Here is a 21827-nt window from a genome sequence, read left to right on the forward strand (position 1 = left end):
ATAAAAGTATTATTGGTGCAGCGATCGATCAGCTGGCTGATCAACCAATCCCGATTTCTTTTACTTTTGATAATCAGCCGATACTTAAACCTCCACAGAGGTCTGAAAATCCAACACTGTCTCCTTTTGCATGACAGAGACTGACAGACTGACAGACTGACTGACAGACAGACCATGAGGTCACCTCTGCATGTGAGCTGTTAACAACAGTCACCCTGCTGAAAACTCAGCACTTTGTTGCTATGTTTTGAGACTTTTCAGACCCCAATCACAATCATTTTTTTTAAAAGCAACTTTTAAAAGATCTAATGACTCATTTCTGTGTTACTTTGGCAACAGTGTCAGTTAGAAAAGAAAAAATCTACGGACAAAATCGGAATCAACAGGTCAGGCTTTTTACAAATCAGTGATCAGTCAGAAAACTGCAATTGGTGCACCCCTAAAAATGAAGTCAGTAACTCCAGTCACAATCTGCATCACATCAGGCAGAGATATCAGAGCATCAGTGGACAGGCAGCAAGTTTTGGCTGTTAATATAGTTATTTGTAGAAGAACCAAAGTGTGAAAATAGGGAGGAAAAGAACGCTGGTGATTTTTGAGGTAAAAGATGACATAAACTAGGCTTCTGTCTCAGCAGCAGTTTTACAATTTACTACAGTGAATTTAAGACTTTGTCTATCAGGTTGGTAATCACACAGTGTGGATCCTGCTTAGGATTACAAAGACAACTAGAAAGTGGAACTGGCTAGGAAAAGCCTGATCGGAGTGTTTCTACATGCAGGGTTTTGTGTGTTTGCAGTTCTGCAGATGAAGTGCAGTAAAACTGCCTAGCAACACCAACACATCTGCAGCATCCCTGTTCTAACCACCATCAACTTTAGAGTGCTCATAGTTTCAAAACCTTAATTGTTTTTAACATGGATGCTGAGCTGATTGGCTGATATAGTTGTTTTAGAAGGTGACTACTTTATATTCAGCTAATATTTAAATATTACAACGTCTGATCTCTTCTGCTCAACAAACCTTTTGTTGCTAGATATTCGACCTTTTTTCCTACATTGCAGTTTTTGTTGTTTGTTTTTTTTTTTTACATGCAAGCCCAGCTTTGCTTTTTCTCTCGCCATCATCTTTGTTTAGTCGCCATCCCACAAACTGCAGCTGCTTCTTCCTGACAGTGATGAGAGCGAAAGGACAAGCAGTATTCTCCTGCTTGCCAAGAGGAATCCCTTAGTTTTCCAGGTGGCATGGCTGGGAGGTTGCAGAGGGGCGGGGTGTTGCAAACCAAATTCCTAAGCCTCCCTGAGAGGATGCGGGAGGAAACGCATAACACCCCCACCTTCTCTGCTGCAACATCACAAGGGAGGAACAATAACACGCCGCAGTCTGTCCTCCTCATTCATTCTTTTTAGGCTTTTGCGGAGCAGCGGAGGGTGTAAGCAGCTCAGAGGAGGAGGCAGGGAGGGAGACCGACAGAGGGAAGATGTCCTCCCCGCAGGTCTCCTCATCCCGCAGACAGTCGTGCTATTTATGCGACCTGCCCCGCATGCCCTGGGCCATGATATGGGACTTCACCGAGCCAGTGTGTCGGGGCTGCGTCAACTACGAGGGCGCGGACCGGATCGAGTTCGTCATCGAGACGGCCCGCCATCTGAAGCGGGCTCAGGGCTTCCAGGACAGCCGGTCCTCTGCTAGCGGACTGCCCGCGCAGCAGCAGTCCGCTGCCGCGAAGAGCCAGGCGGTTTTACTGAGTGGGAAGGAACCTCTGGGGCAGCTGAACCACTACCAGGCGGATGGACAAGGGAAGTCTCAGCAGCCCAGTTTGGACCGATACGCACAGGTAGCGGACAGCCGGGCTCGGTTTGACTACTCGGTGCACAGCTGCAGCAGCAGGCCGCCTAATGGATTCGGAGGGCTGAACGGCTTTAAAACAGATGACGGACCACCTGAGCTGAACCGGCAGAGTCCAAACTCCCGGAGCAAAAGCAACGGTGGGCTGGTGTCAGCACCGGCCCAGATGACCGTACCGCCGAACCTTATGCCTCAGACCGGAATGAACGGACCGACTTCGCATAGCTTGGCGGGCAGACCCCCTACCAGCTCCATGGTGGTCGTCTCTCTGCCCGGCCAGGTGGGACACTCCGAGCTGGGTGGAAAGCGACCCGCCTCCGTGTCGAGCACAGACCAGGAGCGGGAAATGAAGGAGAAGCAGCGGAACGCGGAGGCTCTGACTGAGCTAAGCGAGAGCCTGCGGAACCGACAAGAAGATTGGGCAAGCAAGCCGAAACCTGTGCGGGAAACGCTTGTCCTCCTCTCCGGATCCACACCGTTTGATGTCCGCTTCAAGAAGGACCACGGTCTGGTCGGAAGGGTGTTCGCTTTCGACGCTGTGTCCAAAACCGGGATGGACTATGAGCTTAAAATATTTATTGAGTACCCATGCGGCTCCGGGAACGTGTTCTCCAGCGCCTCGGGGGTCGCCAAGCAGATGTATCAGGACTGCATGAAGGACTTCGGCAGAGGACTGTCTTCTGGGTTTAAGTATCTGGAGTACGAAAAGAAACACGGGTCCGGGGACTGGCGCCTTCTCGGAGACTTATTACCGGAGTCTTTGCGGTTTTTTAAAGAGGCAGTGGGGGAGGATATGTTGCCGCAGCCTTACATCGACGGCAGCTGCCCGCTGCTGCCAACATCACTGGTTCTTCCAGGTCGAGCTTCGGCTTCTGGCAGTGGGAGTAGCGCCACCAGGGCCGGGGCGAGGAAGAGAAAAGCCTCCCCGGAGCCGGACTCTGCTGAGGGCAGCCTGAAGTTGACGGATGAGCAGCAAAGGCAGCAGTGGATCAACAGCCAGGCTGAAGCTCTCAAACTCTCAATGGCTGCGGGCTCGTTTGCTGGGCCTCCACCCCCGCTGACCCCGGGGCACCCCGGTGTCTCCTCCGGCCGCACCACACCTCCAGATGCCGCGGCACCTCAGAACAGGCAGTCCCCGATGGCTGCGCTTTTGTCAGTGGCAGACACGCTGGGGAACGCGTACTCTCCCAACAAAGACAGAGACTCTGTTCACTCCACCACTTCCTCGTCTAGACACAATAGCAGCAGCCCAGTATCTCCCCCCTCCGTGTCCGGCCAGAGGCGCCTCTCCTCACGGACCGGAGACACCGGGCTGTCCGCAGCGTCGCAGTCCGCCGGTGCCATGGACCAGCTCCCGTCTCAGAGCGTGCCCGATTCACCGATGGCCAACAGCGGACCTTTGTGCTGCACTATCTGCCACGAACGCTTAGAGGACACGCATTTTGTCCAATGTCCCTCCGTCCCTAGCCACAAGTTTTGCTTCCCGTGCTCCAGAGAGAGCATCAAGGCCCAGGGGGCGTCTGGGGAGGTGTACTGCCCCAGCGGGGACAAATGTCCCTTGTTGGGCTCCAACGTGCCCTGGGCTTTTATGCAGGGGGAAATCGCAACCATCCTGGCTGGAGATGTGAAGGTTAAGAAGGAGAGGGACCCGTGAAGAGAACCCTTAATGTCAACCTAACTGAGAGAGAGAAAAAAGTAACATATCATGACCACATAGTGGTTCTGCTGCTGAGCCTCAAAAACCCCCATTTTCTACATGATTAGAGGAAAATGTATAAAAAAATAAAATTAATAATAATAATAATAAAATCAGTTTGCTCCTAATTTTTAGATCAATGCATTTTAGTTACCTAATGAAGCTGCTTCTCTGACAGTTTCATTAGATGACACAACATTTACTTTTGCTATCATGATTAAAATAACTTTGTAGGTTGTCTTGTTGTTTGAATGAAATCTGTGAGTCAATGTGTTTTTTATGTCGCATTTTGTTTGACCAAATCTGTTGAAACAAAAAAATATTCATCAGGTTTTTTCAAACTTAAACAATTACTTTTTGCTTTCTTTAAGAAAGCACCTAAACAGTTGATAAAATACTATGTACCAATGAATGAAGTTGTAATAATTCTTTTACCATGTCATATTTGCAGGATATCTGTTTATTGGTGCTTTACCTTCCAACACTTTAAATATATACAACAGATTTCCTGTTTAAAATGTGGTGTTAGTACTAATATTGCAGTGAAGGACCTATTAACGCTTCCTCCACTACTTTGTATACATGTTATTAAGTATATAAAGAGTGCTTGGATGTTTAGACTACAGTATAAAAATAAAGGTAGAGTTTGGTAGTGAAGACAGTTTCCTGTTTCATATCAGTATTTCTCTCCAGTTGGTTCTGCTGTTATCCTGCAGTATTTTAATGGATCAGAAAAGCTCTAATGTTCTTGTCTGGTCTTGAAAAAGGTAGCGCTGCTCCAAGCTTACTGGGTGGTGATGTGTTGATGTCTGACTGTCTCTGCTGGAGCCCTAACAAAATTTAAAGATGGTTGGTATTTAACAGTGTAGTTCCACTGCAGGGAACATTTTCTTGGAACCAGAGTAGTTGTGTGGGGGAATTATTCCCTCCTGCATTTCCACAGCGTTTATCAAGGCAAAAACAAATGACCAGAGTAGAAAATGACTCCAGAAAAGAGCCTGGTTAAGAAGTAACAGTTTTGAGTGCAGCGCTGTGAGGGAAGACTGCTGAGTATTTTGCACTGGTTACCTCCTACTTTTTTTTTTTTTTAACATTAGCTGAAAAATATCCTAAATCATCTTCCTTCATTTACTGCCAATCCGTGGTAAAAGAGGAAGTATTTTCTTTGCTCTGAAGAATATTTTAGGGTTCTGAGTGGTTTATGTTCTGTTGCACAAACCACCGCAACACCTTAGCATCAGTGACAGATTTTTAAAGAAACCATTTGTTGCTGCTGTGTGTCTGTGGTTAATGCTCCTACGAGATATTACTAGAACCCCGGGACTTCGTCCCAGTCATGGCTGCTCATCTCCTTCCCTTACCTCTGAAGAAATGGAACACCAATGTCTGCATTGGTGAAATACTTTTGAGGTTTCCGTGGAGGTTTTTGTGACTACATAAAGTATAAAGCATACTGTAAAAAAAAAAAAATGTTTATAGTTTTATTGCTAAAATCATCTGTTTTAAATCCCTGTTAGAGGATTCATTCTCCCACTCTATGAAGAGCAAGAGTTGGGCTGACACCCCTACAGTAGGAGGAGCTATGTGTGCAGTGGGAGGGGCTACTGCTGTCAATAACCTTGTTTTGGACTTTATAGTGAAAAGATAGTTCCAGATTTTATAGTGAAATGCACCTTAAAATCCTTAAAGCTCATTTTAAAGATTTTTCTTTATTAATTTTACTAGTTGCAATTTTATTGTGAAATAATTAAGGAAAAGATTTTTAATTTATATTATTTAAGGGTTAAAACAGGTGCAATTAAAGCAAAATGTAAATCACTGCAGTCTGTCCGTGGTATTAATATAAAAAAGGAAGTTGAGAGAATATTTGACATTTTTTCTGCTGAATTTCTAAAATGAGTTAATTAATTTTAAACTGTACATTATTTATATTGTCTATTCACCAGATTTTGAACTTAAAAAACAGAAATGTATTAGCGTCATAACAAGTATTGTCATACTTTATGAATTCGAATGGAAAACTAATATTGATGTTGATGAGTTTCAAAATTTATGACATAAAGACCCGGGTCATTTTTAAAGACTGCATGTGTAAATAATTTAACAAATGTAAGTTTGTCTTGAACCTTTATCCAAATCTGCTGTTTAAAGGAAGAATTTTTCACTAAGAAAATATTAAAAGGGTTATCACAGATTCATAATTTAATAAAAAAATAAATGTGTACATCGAAATACTGTCTTTATAGATAAATGAAGAGTTTGGATAGGTTATAAATGACCAGTTTTGGGTGGATTTATCCGTACGGTACAGTCAGTCTTCCTTTTCCTTAGCTGACACATGTGAATGAAATCGTCCAGGACTCCTCTCCACCCCCAGAGCTGAGGTTGTAGCAGAGGCACAGTTAAACATAAATGTTCCACATGCTAATGTCTCATAAAAACTCATCTAACAAAGTAAAAAAAAAAAAAAAAAGAAGAAGAAAGTGGTTGTGTTTTATGGGGAAGTGTTATCAGTGATGTTTTTGGAGAGCTAGACAGACTTCATCACATCATAAGGGGCTGTCTATAAGCTTAATGATTTCATTCAACTTTTTATTCTGACTGTTTAGTCATTTTAGTATGTTTTCAGTTGGTCTTAAAACAGTTTTGTACATTTGGGAATCTGTTCTGTATTACGGACTGTGTCTTTTTGTTATGCTCTATTCTGTCGTGATGCATACATATGATGAAACTAACACATTTGATATTGTAATGTGCCTTGGGGCTGAGTGAGTTCTAATAAATTCCATTGGAGTAAAGTTTTCATTGAAATGCATCTTTTCCATTTGATGTTCTATCATTCAGAGTCTGAAGAGCCTCTGAGCTTTAAACAGTTTTTGTCTTTCAACCTGCCACTCATTGGAAACACTCTAAGGTTTTCACTGAGGCGGTACACACAACAGGTTTTTATTGACCAGTTTAGTTACAAGTAGCATTATACATTTTTCTGTGCTTTCTTTTTAATTTCCCTTTGGGTTTAATGTATTTTTGAATTGAAATAAATTGAATTTCTTGCACAGTGACAAAAGGAATTCTGATAAGATTCAATATGTTAAAATACTGAAGGACCAATTTCACAAATGGGTGTTATCCATTGAATCATTTTATTCTTTCACCACACTGTTTCTTCTATAGCCACATAAATACAAAGCCCTCTCTGAACTGTTGGTTACTCAACTGGGTCACCAATCAAGCTGAGACTTTCCCACACACGAGCTTTTAAAAATCAAGGGACCAAAGGAGGTGGGGAGCAGAACTCAACTCTGTTGAGTTCCACATTATGGCTGAAATTTTTGTCAGACACCTCCATATTATCTCTTTTTTTTGTCACATGAATTTGTATTAACATTTACAGTGAATACCAACATGTAAAAATATACCGCAGATATTTTACAGAGTATTGTAACCTCTGTAAACACAAATTCTACAATAGGAAACATAAAGAAGAGAGGTGAACAGGTATTCAGACAAAATAATAGTAAGAAGGAAACTGAACATCTTGATTGAAAGCATTTAGAACGGTTCTTGGTTGCTGAAGTCCAGTTCTGGCTTTACATACCCACTTTTGCAAGTCTGTGTTAATGGCAGGAAATGCTGTGCATTATGTAACACAATGACCTCCCAACAGGTTTTAAGACAAAAACCTGTTGGTGGAAATAACTTCCTCTCAGTTATTTCCACTGACAAGCAGTCCCTGCTGTATCCCACTCCTGAGCTGGGAAGCCAGCTAATCCTTGACTGATATGGAGCTGTTCCTACCTTGGTTGGTTTTGAAATGGTGGAACAGCAATGGGTTGACTTGAAACCTCCTAAGAAAGCACACAGATATGATGAGAAGGAATCAAAAGTGCTATGAAATAGTATTTATCCCCTGTCTGATTTCTGTTGGTTTTTGCTTTTCTTGTCACACTTTGATGTTCCTGACGAAAAAGGAAATACTATCAAGCAAAGATAACTTCCGTAAATATAAACTTAAAATTTTCAGATTATGATTTTAACATTTCCAGAGTACAGAGCCCAAGTACACATCCGACTGCTGGAGAAACACAGTTTTTAAGAGTACATGTTTTTTTGTTCGTTTTTTTTCTTGAAGAGACATAATCATGCAGAACGGTCACTGTTATAGAACAATCATTAGTATAAAAAATAGTTTAAAGCTGCAGAAAAGCTATGCAACAGTCTGTTATTCATCTGTACTTCTACATTCATCAATAATTATCTTGCTTGTTATAAAGATATTTAAGGTAATGAAAAAAATATTTTTTTTACAGCAGGACTCTGCTGTACACTGAAGCATCCGTACAAATAAATCTCTGGAAGGGTTCTTCCCAGGAATATTAAAACATTTCGCACACGACTCGGTGCATGCGCATTAGCATGCAGGCTATGAGCTGAAGCACTGAGCCAAGGGCACCTTAACTATCAGTTGCTACACACAGTTCAGGTGAATTGTTGCTCAGAAAGAAAGATCCGCAATGCAGCTGGAAGCGGCACAGCCAGGCCTGCCGCTGTTATTCTGACAGGATAGATAGCTGCTGTACTGTACTCCAGTATCACTGATCCTGTTGCAGTTTAGTGAAGAATTGAGGCTCCAGGCTCCTCTGGTCTGTGGCGGTGATGCAGCAAGGCATTTCCCTCTGAAACGCAACACGTAATATCAAAACCTGGCTTCAGTTCAGCTGTCATGTGATTGGTTGGTGAGGTGCCTAATGTGATGGTTTTCAGTTTGCTGGCTCAGCAATTCTGTCACACAAAGTCTCCAAGCTGCACTCTTTCTTCCTGTCTGGACTTAGATTGAGCCTCTGTGAGACCTGCTCACTTCCTGTCAGCTGAACATGTTCTTCTCTCTGAGCCGTCGATCTGTGGTGGAGATGGTTGGACTGATGAGCAAAGTCAGAGTAAATGCAGACGCACGATTGTTATGTATTCAGGCAGCCTTTAAAATGCGGAAAGTACAATTATAAATTCAAAAATATTTTACTGATCCCAGAGGGAAATTAAATATTGTTGTAATTCATGTTAATTCAAAATTCTTCAAAGCGTTATTGGCTGATTTCTGGTGCATATTAATTCCATACCTACAAACAGGAGAGAAAGACAGGATAGAGTCTTAACATATGACTTTGAATGGCACATTCAAGTTCATTGACTGTTGATGGAAAACGGTATTGTTGATATTACCGTGGAGACGGAGAGCTTTAGCATACAGTTCTTCTTACTATAATCTGCCTCCTTTCCTGACTGTACATCCCTGCAGTTTTCACCCCTCCTCCTCTGTTGCTGTGGAGGAAGATGTGGTTGCCATGGTTACAACTTCCTGACTGCAAACGTAATTTATTCAGGAATGTGCAACGGAAACGGGGAGGCAGAGAATGCATTGTGTATAATCTGAGCTGAGCTGATTTATTACAGTAAAAACAGCGATGAATAAAACGTGTTTCTGGCAGTCGACGGTGTCAGTGAAGCTACTCAGCCAGCCGCTGATTCTTCCCCACAGACTCCTCTTTTTAAAATTTCTTTTCCTAAGCGGCAACATCATTTACCAAGCATCCCCCCTCACCCTTACACACACACACACACACACACACACGCCTTCACCTAGAGACTCAGCTTCCCTCCCCCTCGTGATGTGATCACATTCCTCTGAATGTTTATAACTGACGAATGAAGCATTTCTGAGTCTGACCTTTTGTCCTTGATCAGCATGGCTCTCACCAACATACATGAAGTTTACCTGCTTTGCTCTCTATTTTAACCTCCTCTGTAAACACATAGATAGATTACACATTTCAAACCCATTCACCACTGAATGGGTGGTGAATGGGAAAAAAACAAAGCAAAACAAAAAAAGCACCATGCAGCACAAACACTCCCAAGTCGTGGCCAAAAACCAGAAATAAGCTCTTTATTTTGAATTTGCGCTTTCAACGCTAGGGAAGAAATTTGAAATATTACGGTTTGTACTGTGCATCATTACCAGGTTCTAAGTAGATCTTCAAAATGGAAGAAGAAGAAACAGGGGCTAGAGACAAAACATAGCGAGCAATTTGTTAAAGACATTTATTCTCAAATGAGGATGAAATTGCAGGTTATGAGGCTCCATCACTGCCAAGGGTAGATGCTGTAGGTCAACTATTTTGCATTTCTTAAAATGTTCTTAGAGTTATGAGACTAAAATAGTCAAGTGGTACATTTAAAAAAAAGTAATTTTTGCTGAGCTGGAGGATCAAATGGGATTTCTGTAAAGATGCAGACTCATCTAAATGAAAGCTGTTACTGAAACCACCTGCAGCCCAATGGTCATGTAATGCTTCTGTGAGAGAAGGGCTTGAAGAACAAAAAACATCTTGTGGAACCAGGTATCCTACCACACTACAAACTGGACTTTAGACTTTTCAATAACAAGGAATTCCAACTGGAGAGCTTTTTGCTCCTGAACGATGGAGCAGGTATCGAACCGCAGCGGGTTATGTGGAGATGTTATAACGGGCATCTCAGTGAGCTACAGTCCTAGTCTGATGACTTGAACCTCAATCAGGAAAACATTGCAGATCACATGGCCTGTCTGACAAAGGACTTGTTTCAGTTTCCTTCATGCAGAGATCTTCACTGTGGTGCAACCAACCTGGTGTTGCTGGAAGACTCTCATCTTAACAAGGTTTTGAAGTGATTAACAAGAACTAAGATGTAATCTAATAGTCAATAACACATTAGAACTAACATAGTTAAATATTATGATGCCCAAGGAAAAAGGAAAGCTGAGTTTATTTGTTTGACACAATCACTCTAAGTGATTTTGTTATAATTTTTTTTTATCAAAACCTTTTTGTTATTGTATTGTTTTAGACTGAAAAGAAGCGGGAACTTTCTGGAATGTTAGACTGTCCTGGCAATAATTTCATATTTGGATTTAATAATTCTATTGAGCAGGGTTTCCTTTGTCATACATCTTCTTCAGGATGGACAAAGCCTGAAATCTTCTGCAGGATTTGTCACCTGAAGAGGCAAACTGTTAAACATTCTTCTTCTGGCTTTAATATTTTTGCCCCATGTCAGGAGATTATACTACACATATTCATCCTTTTAATGTTTGCTGCATGATCTTGCCAAAGCACTTCCTTGTGAACCTTCTTCAGATCAGTCTTAGGAAGGTTAATGCAAACCAGGTCAGAGGGGACAGCTCAGACGGGGGAGCATGAGACGGTAAATAAACGGCTTTCCCTTTGTGAACAGCGCCTGCTGTCCTCCACCAGTTGTGTTGCTTAGCAACAGCAGAGGCAGACCGTCTTCAACAGCTGTTTGGGATCATTCTGAGCAGCTTTATGACAGAGCAGGAGGTCGGAGCGGCAGCCATTTTATCCCCACTCATCTTACAGCTGCAGGCAGAGAACTGTTCACATCTGCATTCACACAATGGATTCTCAGACTCTAACCTTTAAATACCTAACACTGTTTGTGTTTACCCCGAATCTGCAGTGAGACATAGCTGACAGAAGATTGTGTTTGGTTAGAAGCTTTTGTCTGATGTTCCTCTCCGTCTCGTGAAATGGAAAACTCAACCCAAGTCACCCAACTGTAGTTTGAGTTTTGTGTGAAATGCTGTAGAAGTTGAAGGTGTCATGTGTCAGACCAGGGGCTGAGACTAAAGTCAAAACCTTTTTGGCACAACCAACAGGCTCTGCTGTCATTATGACATCTGTCTGATTTTACTCAGAAACCCAGCATAACCCTGACTCTACAGCCAAGTGGTAACTTCAAAAATCCCAGAGACATTGTTTTGGACTGCAAGAAGTATAGTTGATACAAACCTGAGTATCATATCTTTCAAACAATTCTTCAAACATTAAAATTTGGCATCAGTAATTTAGATAAAGGAAGTAACTTTAAACAATGTCCCCCAAAAAATACATGTATTTTTTCCCCCATCTTTCTTTCCATTACCACAATATCAGTGGAGATGGTCAAGGGTGCTCAAGTACAACCTACTGGCCAAAAGCAGTGGGTAAGATAAATGTTGTACATGTCAATGTTGTTCTAAATGCTGGAGCCATAATCTGGAAGTGGAAAGAACATATATTATTAAGTTTTGCACTTAATATTTTGATGGTGGCGTGTTGAACCCAACTGGGAATGAATCTGGCCTTTTTGCCTTGTTACGTTCTTTGGGATGAATATTTAAATCAACTTTCTAATGGATTTGTGAAGCGTCTTTAAGAAAGCTGTTTTTGCCTTTAATCGGCATTGTAGTTTATAGATTCAGTTCAAACGTACAGTCACTTGTCTGTACGTCTGACCTATCTAGTTGAATAGATACTATATAAACATCAACATCTTAAAGCAATATAGAATGAGTGTGTGCAACAGGTTCTTTTATTTCTGTTTTTACCTTTGCTTCAGGAGCAACCTGCATCTCCAGCAACGTCCAGCTGATCCTGTGGCTGAAAGCGTTCATCTTCAGTCTTTAGCAAATGACACTCAGGAAGCGGTAAGGAGAGCCAGTGATATGCTAAAGCAGATGGAGTGTCTGAAGACAGAGATAAAGATGCTGCTGACTGTGAGTAGTCAATATAACTCCACTTGCAAGATAGTAGTAGAAACAGGTAGAAAGGTAACAGTGCTACTTTGTCAGCTTATGTAATATAATCTGTAAAATTACTTTGAGAATTAATGAAATGTTTTATTTAGCTGATTTTAGAAGGCTCACTTCAGAGCAGTGGTCATTGAGGGCCAGAGTCCTGTAACTTTTAGATGTTTCTTGTGCAACACGCTTGAATTAAATGGTAAAAGTGTCTCACTGCCTCTACAGAGCTCTACTAATGAGCTAATACTGGAGCCAGGTGTGCTGAAGCAGAGAGGCATCTAAACGTTGCAGGAGACCGGCCCCTTGATAACTGGAGTTTGAGACCACTGGTTCAGGCTAAGAGATATTTTTCCAGTGTTAAGTGTATGAACCTCTTTCGTTCATTCAGCAGCAAGAAGATTCCCCAGGCTGCCTCCAGACCCAACAAAGCCAACCTGAGTCCCAACAGAGCAGATCCAAGCCAAAGGAAGTCCAGGTTGAGTTCCATGAAAACCAGCTCTACCAGTCAAACTCTGATCAACACCAGACCCGGCCAAGCAGTCTTCAACCAACTGACCCTCAAAACACTCACCCCCCTTTTCAGGCTTCCCTTGTCCCACACAGACAGTCACAGGAGAACACGGGTCCACAACTGCAGTCCCAACGTAATCAGCCCCCTTCTCAGAACCTGATGCCCATTACCACATCGCCCCAAGCTGGTCCCTTATTAACTCACCACAGCCTTGCCCAGGAATTCCAGGGTCCATCTAGCCAGAGTCTTCAAGCCCATTCCCATCAGTCCCAGTTTTCACTGCTCCAAAGGAGACCTGGTGGCTCCTCTACGCTGGAGGAGGCGGGCCAGGTTCTCCGTCAGGCTCGGAGACGGAAGAAAGTTCTGGAGAACAACCTGGACGCTCTGCTGAAGGCCAAGAACGGAGAAATCCTACACTGCCAACTGGAAGCCTTGGCTGCTAACAGGTGATGAATGTTTACATAGCTAATGCTAATAGTAGCTTGGTGGTAAGTGTGAGCAAACACACATTCCCACTGGTGTAACCTGGAGGAGGGGCTGGTCACTGGTGCCTGTCTTCAGGTGTCAGTGGACCAGTTACTGTCCATGCCAGGGCAACACAGGAGACTAAACAAACAACCCCCATTCTAAGGGCAATTCAGAGAAACTAATTAAGCTAAAATGCATGTTTTCACACTGTGGGGAAAAAACCAAAGTACCTGTAGAGAACCCACACATGCATGGGGAGAACATCCGCTCCCGCTGGAAACAAACCCAAGACCTTCTTCACCACGCTGCCTCATCATGATGATGATGTGTTGAGGTTTGAGTTTGATGTTGTTGACCTGCCAAGAGGAGACTCTACATAGAGCTAGAATGATATACTCAGTAGAAGTGTAAAAGGCAAGATCAGAACGAGTTATTAGCAGGTTATATGTAGACATATTGAAAATAAAAAACACTTATTTTCTCATTGAAATTGCAGTAAAAAAACAATAGTTCAAAATGTAAAAGTAACCATATTTTTTCCAGCTGTTTTATCAGTTATTTCATGGCCATCACTGTGATCTGTCAGAGACTGAAACCTTTGAAGGATGAACTGGGGAGTAAAGCCACTTTTGTCACCTGCAGAGACCTAACTGAAGAGGTGCGGATAAAGAAGACAGTGGATGCCTGGATCAACGCTTTGACCAGAGACGTCCAGGTAAACGTTCAGAAATCCAGGATCAGTCCTGATCTGCATAATTTGCATCTATCTTGTTTCTTTTTTCTCTTTAGTTTGGAGAGCCTCAAGACTTGCATTTTTTCACATTCTTGCATTGTGCAATCACATGCTGCAGTGCACTGCACTGAGAGTTTGTGACAAAACAACACAAATGATGCATGCCTGTGACGTGAATAGAAAGCTACCATTTTTGTTTCAGGGTATTAGATTCACTGAATCCCAATGCATGCCACACTTTCACAAAAGTGTGGCATGCACCTTTTTGAAAGTTAACGTTTTCCTTCTGCTTCACAGTTATGCATTACTTTGTGTTAGTCAAACATTACATCTAGGTCTGTCATGATGACATATTTTGCTGGGCGATAAATTGTCCCAGATGTTTTTGCGATAAACGACAATATCATTATGTTGAGACCATTTTCAAGTAATATAATGGTAATGACAAAACAATGCAAGAACACATTCTCAAAGATGAATAAACTTTAAATTCTAATAAAAAATTTTACATCGGACCCAGAAGACATTTTAAATATACAGAATAAATAAACAAAACAACAGAAACAGCAAGTCAAATGAATTATGAAGTTTGCATAAACAAAATTGCCCTTCAAAAAAATTGAAGACTTTTGTCATCTAGTGGAAAGAGAGAGAGAAGAAAAAAAGGCTAAATCACAAAAATTGTTGATCTTGTTTTAATTTGTCATGCGATTAACTACTTTATTGCTTATTGCGACAGGCCTATTAAGATCCTGATGAGGTTTTCTAAGCTGTCTTGTTTCTTCAGACTCAGGGTCATCCTCCCCCTCCTCCCGGTGCCATGCCTCCTCTAGATGCCAGTCATTGCAGAGCAACAAATGCAACAAAGCCACAGCAGAGGGCTGCAGGCAGGGGCAAGCCAGTGAGCATGCCCAGAGGAACGAGTAATCAGCCAGTGATGGGAAGAGGAGGCAGAGGCCAGACTGCTGGACACAGAATGGTCATTCCTGATTCTGCTGGCAGTGCTGCAGGTTCTTTTGGTCAGTGAAGTCCAGGTGATAACTTTATCATTGGTTTGTGTGTGTGACTGCAGGAGGCAGAGCCTGCTGGAGTCTCAGGTAACCTGATGGGCAGCCAGCAAAACGACATGGATGGAGAGCTTTATCTGACTCGTCTGTACGGCAGACTCCCTCACGAAGGTCTCAGGCGAACCCTGAAGAAGAGCCCATACCCTCGTTTTAGCTCTCCTGTGTCTCCTCTCGGCAAGAAACAGCACCCTCGACTGGTGGAAAGCATCAGAGGTCAGGAGATATATCCAGTCACTTATGTTCATCTGTGGAGGCTGTTCCTTTTCCTGATTGGCTTGTGGTCTGTGTCTCCTGTCAGGTGTAAGGCTGAAGTCCTGTAAGACTCAGACCAGTTTCGCTCCAGTCCTCAGTTTGTCAGCGGGACAAGCTTCCCAACACTCCCACTTATCCTTACACCACTCTGCTCGACCTGTGGTGAACAGTGCAGAGCGCTCCACTGCTGCCAGGGCAATCCCACTGCGTCAGTAAACCACTGGGCATCTACACTCTGAGCACAGATACTATTATTGATGCTGCTGTCAATCCATCCAGCCAGCTGAGTTTTGTATTTACAACCTGTCTTTACTTTAAATTTATGCAGTAAACTCATATTTAGTTTTTATCAAAGGATTAACTCTGGCAGAATGGTCATAAAAACTGTGTAGAGACCCCGTTTTTTTTTTGTTTTGTTTTTTTCAAGTGCAACAACACTTGTGTGACTTTGTGCCTGGCTCTTAAATGTAAGCCACACCAGAATTTTCTTTCAGAAATCTTCTGTCCTCAGTAGCAGTGATGCTAGGGAATTATGCATTGCTGTATGCATTGGAGATTGTTTTTGGTCATATTTTTGAAATTGTATTTTTGAGATGGAGAAAATGTGGATCGCGCTCATCTGTTCTCTTCTTTGGCAGGAATTTCTACTGCATTAGTCTCATGGTCTGATAGTGGCTTGGTTGTGACAGACTAGTCTTAAGAACACATAGATGCTACAATACAAGCAGGTACCTCACCAGGTCTGTCCTACTAAGAAGGAAAGACTGGCGGGTGTGTTTTAAAAGATTCCAGTGCACTGAGGTTGAAACCTTTAAGTGGTTAAAATTACTTCTCAAAAGGAATTTATTTTAAGATGAATTGTTATTAGCGCGGTCCTAGCAAGTTCTTTTTTCCCTAGCACTCTGGACCTTTCCGTCATGTCTTATGGTGTGTGGCAAATAGCTTTAAACAAACACAAAAGCTGTGTCTCATTACACTTAAATTTAAGTGTAATGAGTTATACTTTAAATTTATTACTCATTTAAAGTGGAGTTATGCTGTTGCTCTGCTGTCTTTGACAGGTTGTAAAATAAATCTAACCTGAAGGCTACCAAGAACACACAACCTAACCCATTATTTACAAATAAAAGATGAATTCACAATCCTCAGGTTGTAGTTGCCGTACGCTCAGTAGTTTCTCTGTTTCTCACATTGTTGTTGCTTCAGTTCATTGGGGGTTTGAAGACATTTAATTTGCATGAAAAATGTACTTTGGCTTGAGTTATTTGGGACATCCAGCCAGTTCAACAGGTGTGAAATTTGATATCTCTTTTTTTAAATAAAAGAAACATTTATCTTTCACAATAAGCTTCATTGAAAGAAATAATGAAAGTAGTATAGATCTGAAAATGACATCATGCATGTTTGCTTTTGCAGGTCTTCCCAGGTGTGAGCGTGTTCAGGACAGAGCATCAGTACTTCCTGTTCCTCTGTCAGGGAGCAAGGCCAACGTGAACGATGGAGCCAACAACCACCAGGTCAACTGCATCATAATTCTGCTCATACAGCTCAAGTTGTATGCAACATAACATTCATCCAAACACTTCAGTGCAACCTGAATGAAATGTTTGTTGAAGATTCCAAGTCATTTTTCATATTCGCAAGTAAAATTTTAAATATAAACTGACTGAATGTTGCCCAAGAGCAGAAATTCTCACTCTGTCATTATTTCCACTCACTAAATGTCAGTTGTTGTTTTGTTCTTTTTTTAGGTGTGGTTATTACATTTTCAAATAATTCATATAATGGACACAAAATAAAATATTTAAACATAAGAAAACAGAAGAAAACCCATGAAGGTGACAACCAGACACATAGCATGAGTCCAAAATGGACGACTGTCTGAGAGAATGGAACATCACACAGAGGCAGCAGATACTGTCTGGAGATAAGAAGTAGAAAAAGTCATCTTCTTCTGCAGAGGAAGAGGACAGAGTGTTTTGGAGCAGCTCAGCCTCTCCCCACTTGAATCTGATTGAGAATTTGTGAAGACAGCTGAAGATTAAGGGATGGGGGATTCTAGCCCACTGTTTTACAGAAATGTTTTAATTCAGCAACATTGGAGGGGCTTTGACTAGGAACATCCTTCTTTAGGTGATGCTATGGGATCTGAACTGGATTTAACTCCAGACTTTGGCGAGGTCAAAGTGTTTTTGTGTCTCAGGATGCAGACCAGTCCAGGTCTTCCACATGAAACCCACTCATTCCTCGATGAACAGGAAGAAATGTGGTTTATTGCTTCTGGGCAGTGTTGGAAATTTCTCAAGTTTTTTTTAATTATTTTTTTTCACATAAAGCTTGGAACTCTGAAGGTGTTTTTGAAAATGCTCGATTATTTGTGTTGTTCTGTTTTCAGTGTTTGTTCTGGGTTTATTAATCAGTTGATTCACAACAAATAATTGCTCAATAACTAAATTTGCTTAATCTTGTTTGAGAAATACTATAACTTCATTATTTTTTCTTATGTTGAAAAAATGCATGTCTGAGTTCTCACTCTGGTGATTTGATGTTGACAGAAGCAGCAGGTGGTTCCAGAAAAGCCTCCATCTTCTCCATCACGCGTCACTGAGATCAAAGCAGCAGAGCCTCTAAAAGATGACGAGGATGAAGAAAACAGCTTCCCTGGAAATAACTTTCTCTCTGTCACTGATGTCCACCAGGTAACCCCTGACATATTTAGTGACTTAGCAGCGCCTCCATTCTTTTTTATTTTGAGTGTCCTGTCAGGCAGTGTGGCACTCAGGATTGTTGTCTGAGTGTTGAGGTGAGGCCCGACAGATTTACCTTCCCAAGAGTGGAGCATAACAGAGACGCCGGCCCCATCCACAGAGGGCCCCCTGGGCCCCACAAGCCCCAATATGGGTTCCTCCACAGAGCCAACCCCAACCAGCACACAAACACTGAACATGAGCTACCAAGCACAGAATCTCCCATCCACAGGGGGGCGCAGGAGAGCTCCAACCCCCAAAATGCCAATGAGAGCACACCAAGGGAGATCTAAAAAGGCTCAACAACCTGATAAAAAAGGCTGGTTGGTTCTGTTCTGGTTCTGTTCTGAGGGTGACTGTTTTAACTTCTGGAGGTGATGATGCAGAGAAGGATTCTTGATAAGATTAAGAACAACCTTGACCATTCTCTTCACAAGACTGTTTTACAAAACGAGTGTCTTCAGTCAGAGGCTTCTTCGGATTTGCTGTTATACAGACCTTTACGGGAGATCTTTCCTGCCAACCATCATCACTATCGACTATAACTCCTTAAAAAAATTAAATTAATATGATTTACAGCAACATTTAGTTTCCTGCGGGATCAATAAAGTATTTTCGAATTGAAGTGAATTGGCAGCCACAATCCAAAAATCTGAACGATCCTGGGAGAACCGGAGCGCTGCCCCCGACCCCAACCCCTAACAGCAAACAGAGAACGGTGGTGTGAAAAGGCCCCACGGCCGCAGTCAAATATGACGTTGATGTTATGTAATGTATTAAAAAAGGGGGGCGTGGGACGCTGGCCAACACAGAATAACTTTTTTTTAAAAATCCTGCTTGAGAAACACTTTAATTTGACTATTTCTAGATAATTTCTTGTGGAAAAAAATGTCTGAGTTCTCACTCTGGTGATTTGATGTTGACAGAAGCAGCAGGTGGTTCCAGAAAAGCCTCCATCTTCTCCATCACGCGTCATTGAGATCAAAGCAGCAGAGCCTCTAAAAGATGACGAGGATGAAGAAAACAGCTTCCCGGGAAATAACTTTCTCTCTGTCACTGATGTCCACCAGGTAAACGCCCTCTCTTCCTGACTTATTTAGTGAATCAGCAGCGCCTCCTGCTGGACACAGATAGATTAGCACACAGCAGCATACTGTGTTTACCTTGTTAAAAGATCAAGTCGGCCTGTTTGAGGTGATTTTGTTATGTTTCATAAACTCTTGTGATCACTACTGCAGTGAAACACCAACATCAGTTTGGTGGGAATACATTAATTCACCATGGCAACGGTTTCTTCAGTATTATAAAGGAAGCTCCCAACTACAAAACAAAATGTTCTTCTGACTTGCATTTTTTTTTACCCCTCCAGGGGGTCTTTTGTGGGCTCTAGTGTCCCTTATATAATAGTAGGCTGACAGGAAACGGGGAAGGAGAGGAGGGAAGACATGCGGCAAATGTCGTCGGGTCCGGGAGTCGAACCCGCGACGGCCGCGTTGGGGACTGAAGGCCTCCAAATACGGGTCGCGCTAACCCCTACGCCACCACAGCACGCCCCTGACTCACATTTTTTAAATATTTCTGTGCTGACGTACATATTATTGGCTTTCTGAGACATTCTGGAAAATCACTGTGGATAAAGTTTCTTTGCTGATCATCAGGGTGAAGGTTGTAAAACTCTGGATATCTGCTGCCACATCAGAGCAACTTCTGTTCCCTTCAGTCGCAGTGAGAAAGCTTTCCCTCTGCTCTCCCCCGATGACTCTCCAGGAGGAGAACAGTGATGTGGGCGAGGAGGTGGTGGTCCTGGAGGGAGGCCCCCCCCCGGCTCCAGTGTGGTACCACAGCCCGGCCTTCCCGCCTGAAGCCCCCTCCTCTCGCCGTGCTGAGATTGTGACCCCTGTTGCGGGCCGTGGCCGGACGCAGGATATCCTGGAGAACCGGCTGGTGGAGTGGTGAGGCTGGGTCTGGACTTCACTCATGCTGCTGCTGCTGCTGTGTCTGACTCTGCTGCTGCTGGTTCTGTTCAGGGTGGAGCAGCAGCTGATGTCCAGGATGATAGCTGATATGTATCGCCCTGCCCCACCTGACCCTGCCCAGAATGACTCCACTGACCAATCAGAGCTTGAGGAGCAGAGTTTTACCTCAGATATTGGTAACACTAAAAGTGTATGTAATAATGTAGTAACATTATTGACCTTCAGAATGTAATAAAACATAATTAAAACTACATTATGTACAAAAAATTCTTGAACGCATTTTGTAATACTTTCTACGGCATTATGTAGTAACACTTTTAGATTTTGCACCGATTATTACATAATAATGTGGCACATTATGTAATGTTCTGATCCCAGTTACCTGACTGATTCCGACATCTAACTGTGTAATGAACATTTGGGACACATGAGGCACACCTGCTCTAAAGCCAGTCTTCATTAAGGAAGCGCCCCCTGCTGTTCAGCATTCATATTGACTCTGTGTAGCACTAATTGCTGGCAGGGTCATGTCTTTGCCGTCATAATGATAAATAGATTGTTATTCATAGATCACTTTTCATAGATCATGGTATCCATTTTCTCTTAAGTACTGAATAACCTGTTGATCTGATTAAAATATTTAAAAAGTACACTGGTATTCTCTGAAAAAGCTACCTACACATTTTATAATAATATGCATAAAATACCATTTTATCATTACGCACTGCAGCAGAAAGTATAACAAAATGCGGTAAGGATTTTATGACATTTTGCATCAATTATTACATAGTTTTACATTTTGTTTTATTACATTTTGAAGGTTGATGTTATTACATAATGCTGGTTTCATGGAGAGTTTCTGTCCTAACTTGTGATGAATGTCTTGTCTCCACCCGCCGTGTGTTTGCAGTGGAAGCAGCAGGAGGTGGAGGTCTGCAGCTCTTTGTAGACGCCAACGTCTCGGTGGATTCGGCCTTGATCAGGCAGCTGGTGAACGAGGTTCTGACTGAAACCGTGGCCCAGATGCTGTCCCAGACCAGTGCAGTGGCTACAGCTCCAGAACCACGACCGGAAGCACCAGAGTCAGAAGATAAGGAGGTACTAAGAACTCCTCAGCTCCCTGAAATGACGTGAGCTGTTGTTTCACCTCCTAATGTTCCACATTTCTGCACCAGGACAAAGTGGCTCCACTGGTCCCGACACCAGTCCCATCACCTCCACCCAGCAGGCCCCAGCTCAGCAGAGACTCCACCCCAGCAGCCACTCCTCTTCCATCTAAACCATCCAGCCCAGTTCCTCAGGACTCTCCTCAGCCAGTCACAGCTCCAGGTCTACCACCAGCAAACTTTAACAGTAGTACTGATCTTATGCTTTAAGTGTGAAAGGGCCAAAAGTTTGTAGTTGGCAAAAGTTAAGAAGTATAAAAACAGATGCATAAAAGCATTACACTTTTATGTTTGTGATGTTTGGAGAGAAAATGTTTAATTTTTCTAGCATCACAGCCAGCATGGCATGTTGGCATGTTGATGACCTGTAATGGTTGTTGTGGCGACTTGGTGACGACAGCGGGAGAAAGACTCTGTAGAGGACAGCCATCGCTTTTCTAAAGGCAACTTGGCTACAAATAAATGTATCTCAACCCCTCTTAGTTGATTGTTGGATCTTCTAGATCTTTAGAATTTTTTAAAAAGATTTTTACAGTCTCTTCATTTGGGGGTGACAGGTTTTTACATTTCATAGGAGTGTGTTTTTAATAAAATCTTCAACTATAATCTGATTTCAGCCCAAATTACATTGATCAAATTTTTAAAACCTGATTCCAGGCTAGTCTGATTATGGTTATTGTACAGTCTAGGTTTATAGTCTTTCTGCTCTAAAGGCTTTTGTGAAAGCTGATCACACATTTGGT

General features: G+C 42.5%; 2 protein-coding genes across 7 annotated transcripts in view; both read left to right on the forward strand.

Moving 5' to 3' along the window:
• Positions 1-21827, forward strand: part of kiaa0586 (KIAA0586 ortholog) — a 36782-nt gene that overhangs the window by 6151 nt on the left and 8804 nt on the right. For 5 of the 6 annotated variants that reach the window (XM_023352755.1, XM_023352757.1, XM_014473711.2 and 2 more), the window contains exons 8-20: positions 11981-12137; positions 12553-13121; positions 13786-13858; positions 14664-14855; positions 14949-15156; positions 15242-15403; positions 16612-16712; positions 17751-17894; positions 18869-19012; positions 19710-19894; positions 19970-20094; positions 20829-21016; positions 21094-21247. In XM_023352755.1, coding sequence (XP_023208523.1) covers positions 11981-12137; positions 12553-13121; positions 13786-13858; positions 14664-14855; positions 14949-15156; positions 15242-15403; positions 16612-16712; positions 17751-17894; positions 18869-19012; positions 19710-19894; positions 19970-20094; positions 20829-21016; positions 21094-21247 — 2402 coding nt within the window. The remainder of the gene's footprint in view (positions 1-11980; positions 12138-12552; positions 13122-13785; positions 13859-14663; positions 14856-14948; positions 15157-15241; positions 15404-16611; positions 16713-17750; positions 17895-18868; positions 19013-19709; positions 19895-19969; positions 20095-20828; positions 21017-21093; positions 21248-21827) is intronic. The other variant, XM_023352756.1, reaches the window with a different exon arrangement.
• Positions 1131-6349, forward strand: irf2bpl (interferon regulatory factor 2 binding protein like). The gene has a single exon (XM_005812067.2). It carries the CDS (start codon positions 1481-1483, stop codon positions 3500-3502), a length of 2022 nt encoding a protein of 673 aa, XP_005812124.1. The 5' UTR covers positions 1131-1480; the 3' UTR covers positions 3503-6349.

The sequence above is a fragment of the Xiphophorus maculatus genome, chromosome 19, assembly GCF_002775205.1.
Source record: "Xiphophorus maculatus strain JP 163 A chromosome 19, X_maculatus-5.0-male, whole genome shotgun sequence".
NCBI classification, from domain to species: Eukaryota; Metazoa; Chordata; class Actinopteri; order Cyprinodontiformes; family Poeciliidae; genus Xiphophorus; species Xiphophorus maculatus.

What these genes read in the sequence shown, in the direction of transcription:
- irf2bpl (XM_005812067.2), top strand. Translation starts at nt 1,481, where the DNA reads ATGTCCTCCCCGCAGGTCTCCTCATCCCGCAGACAGTCGTGCTATTTA.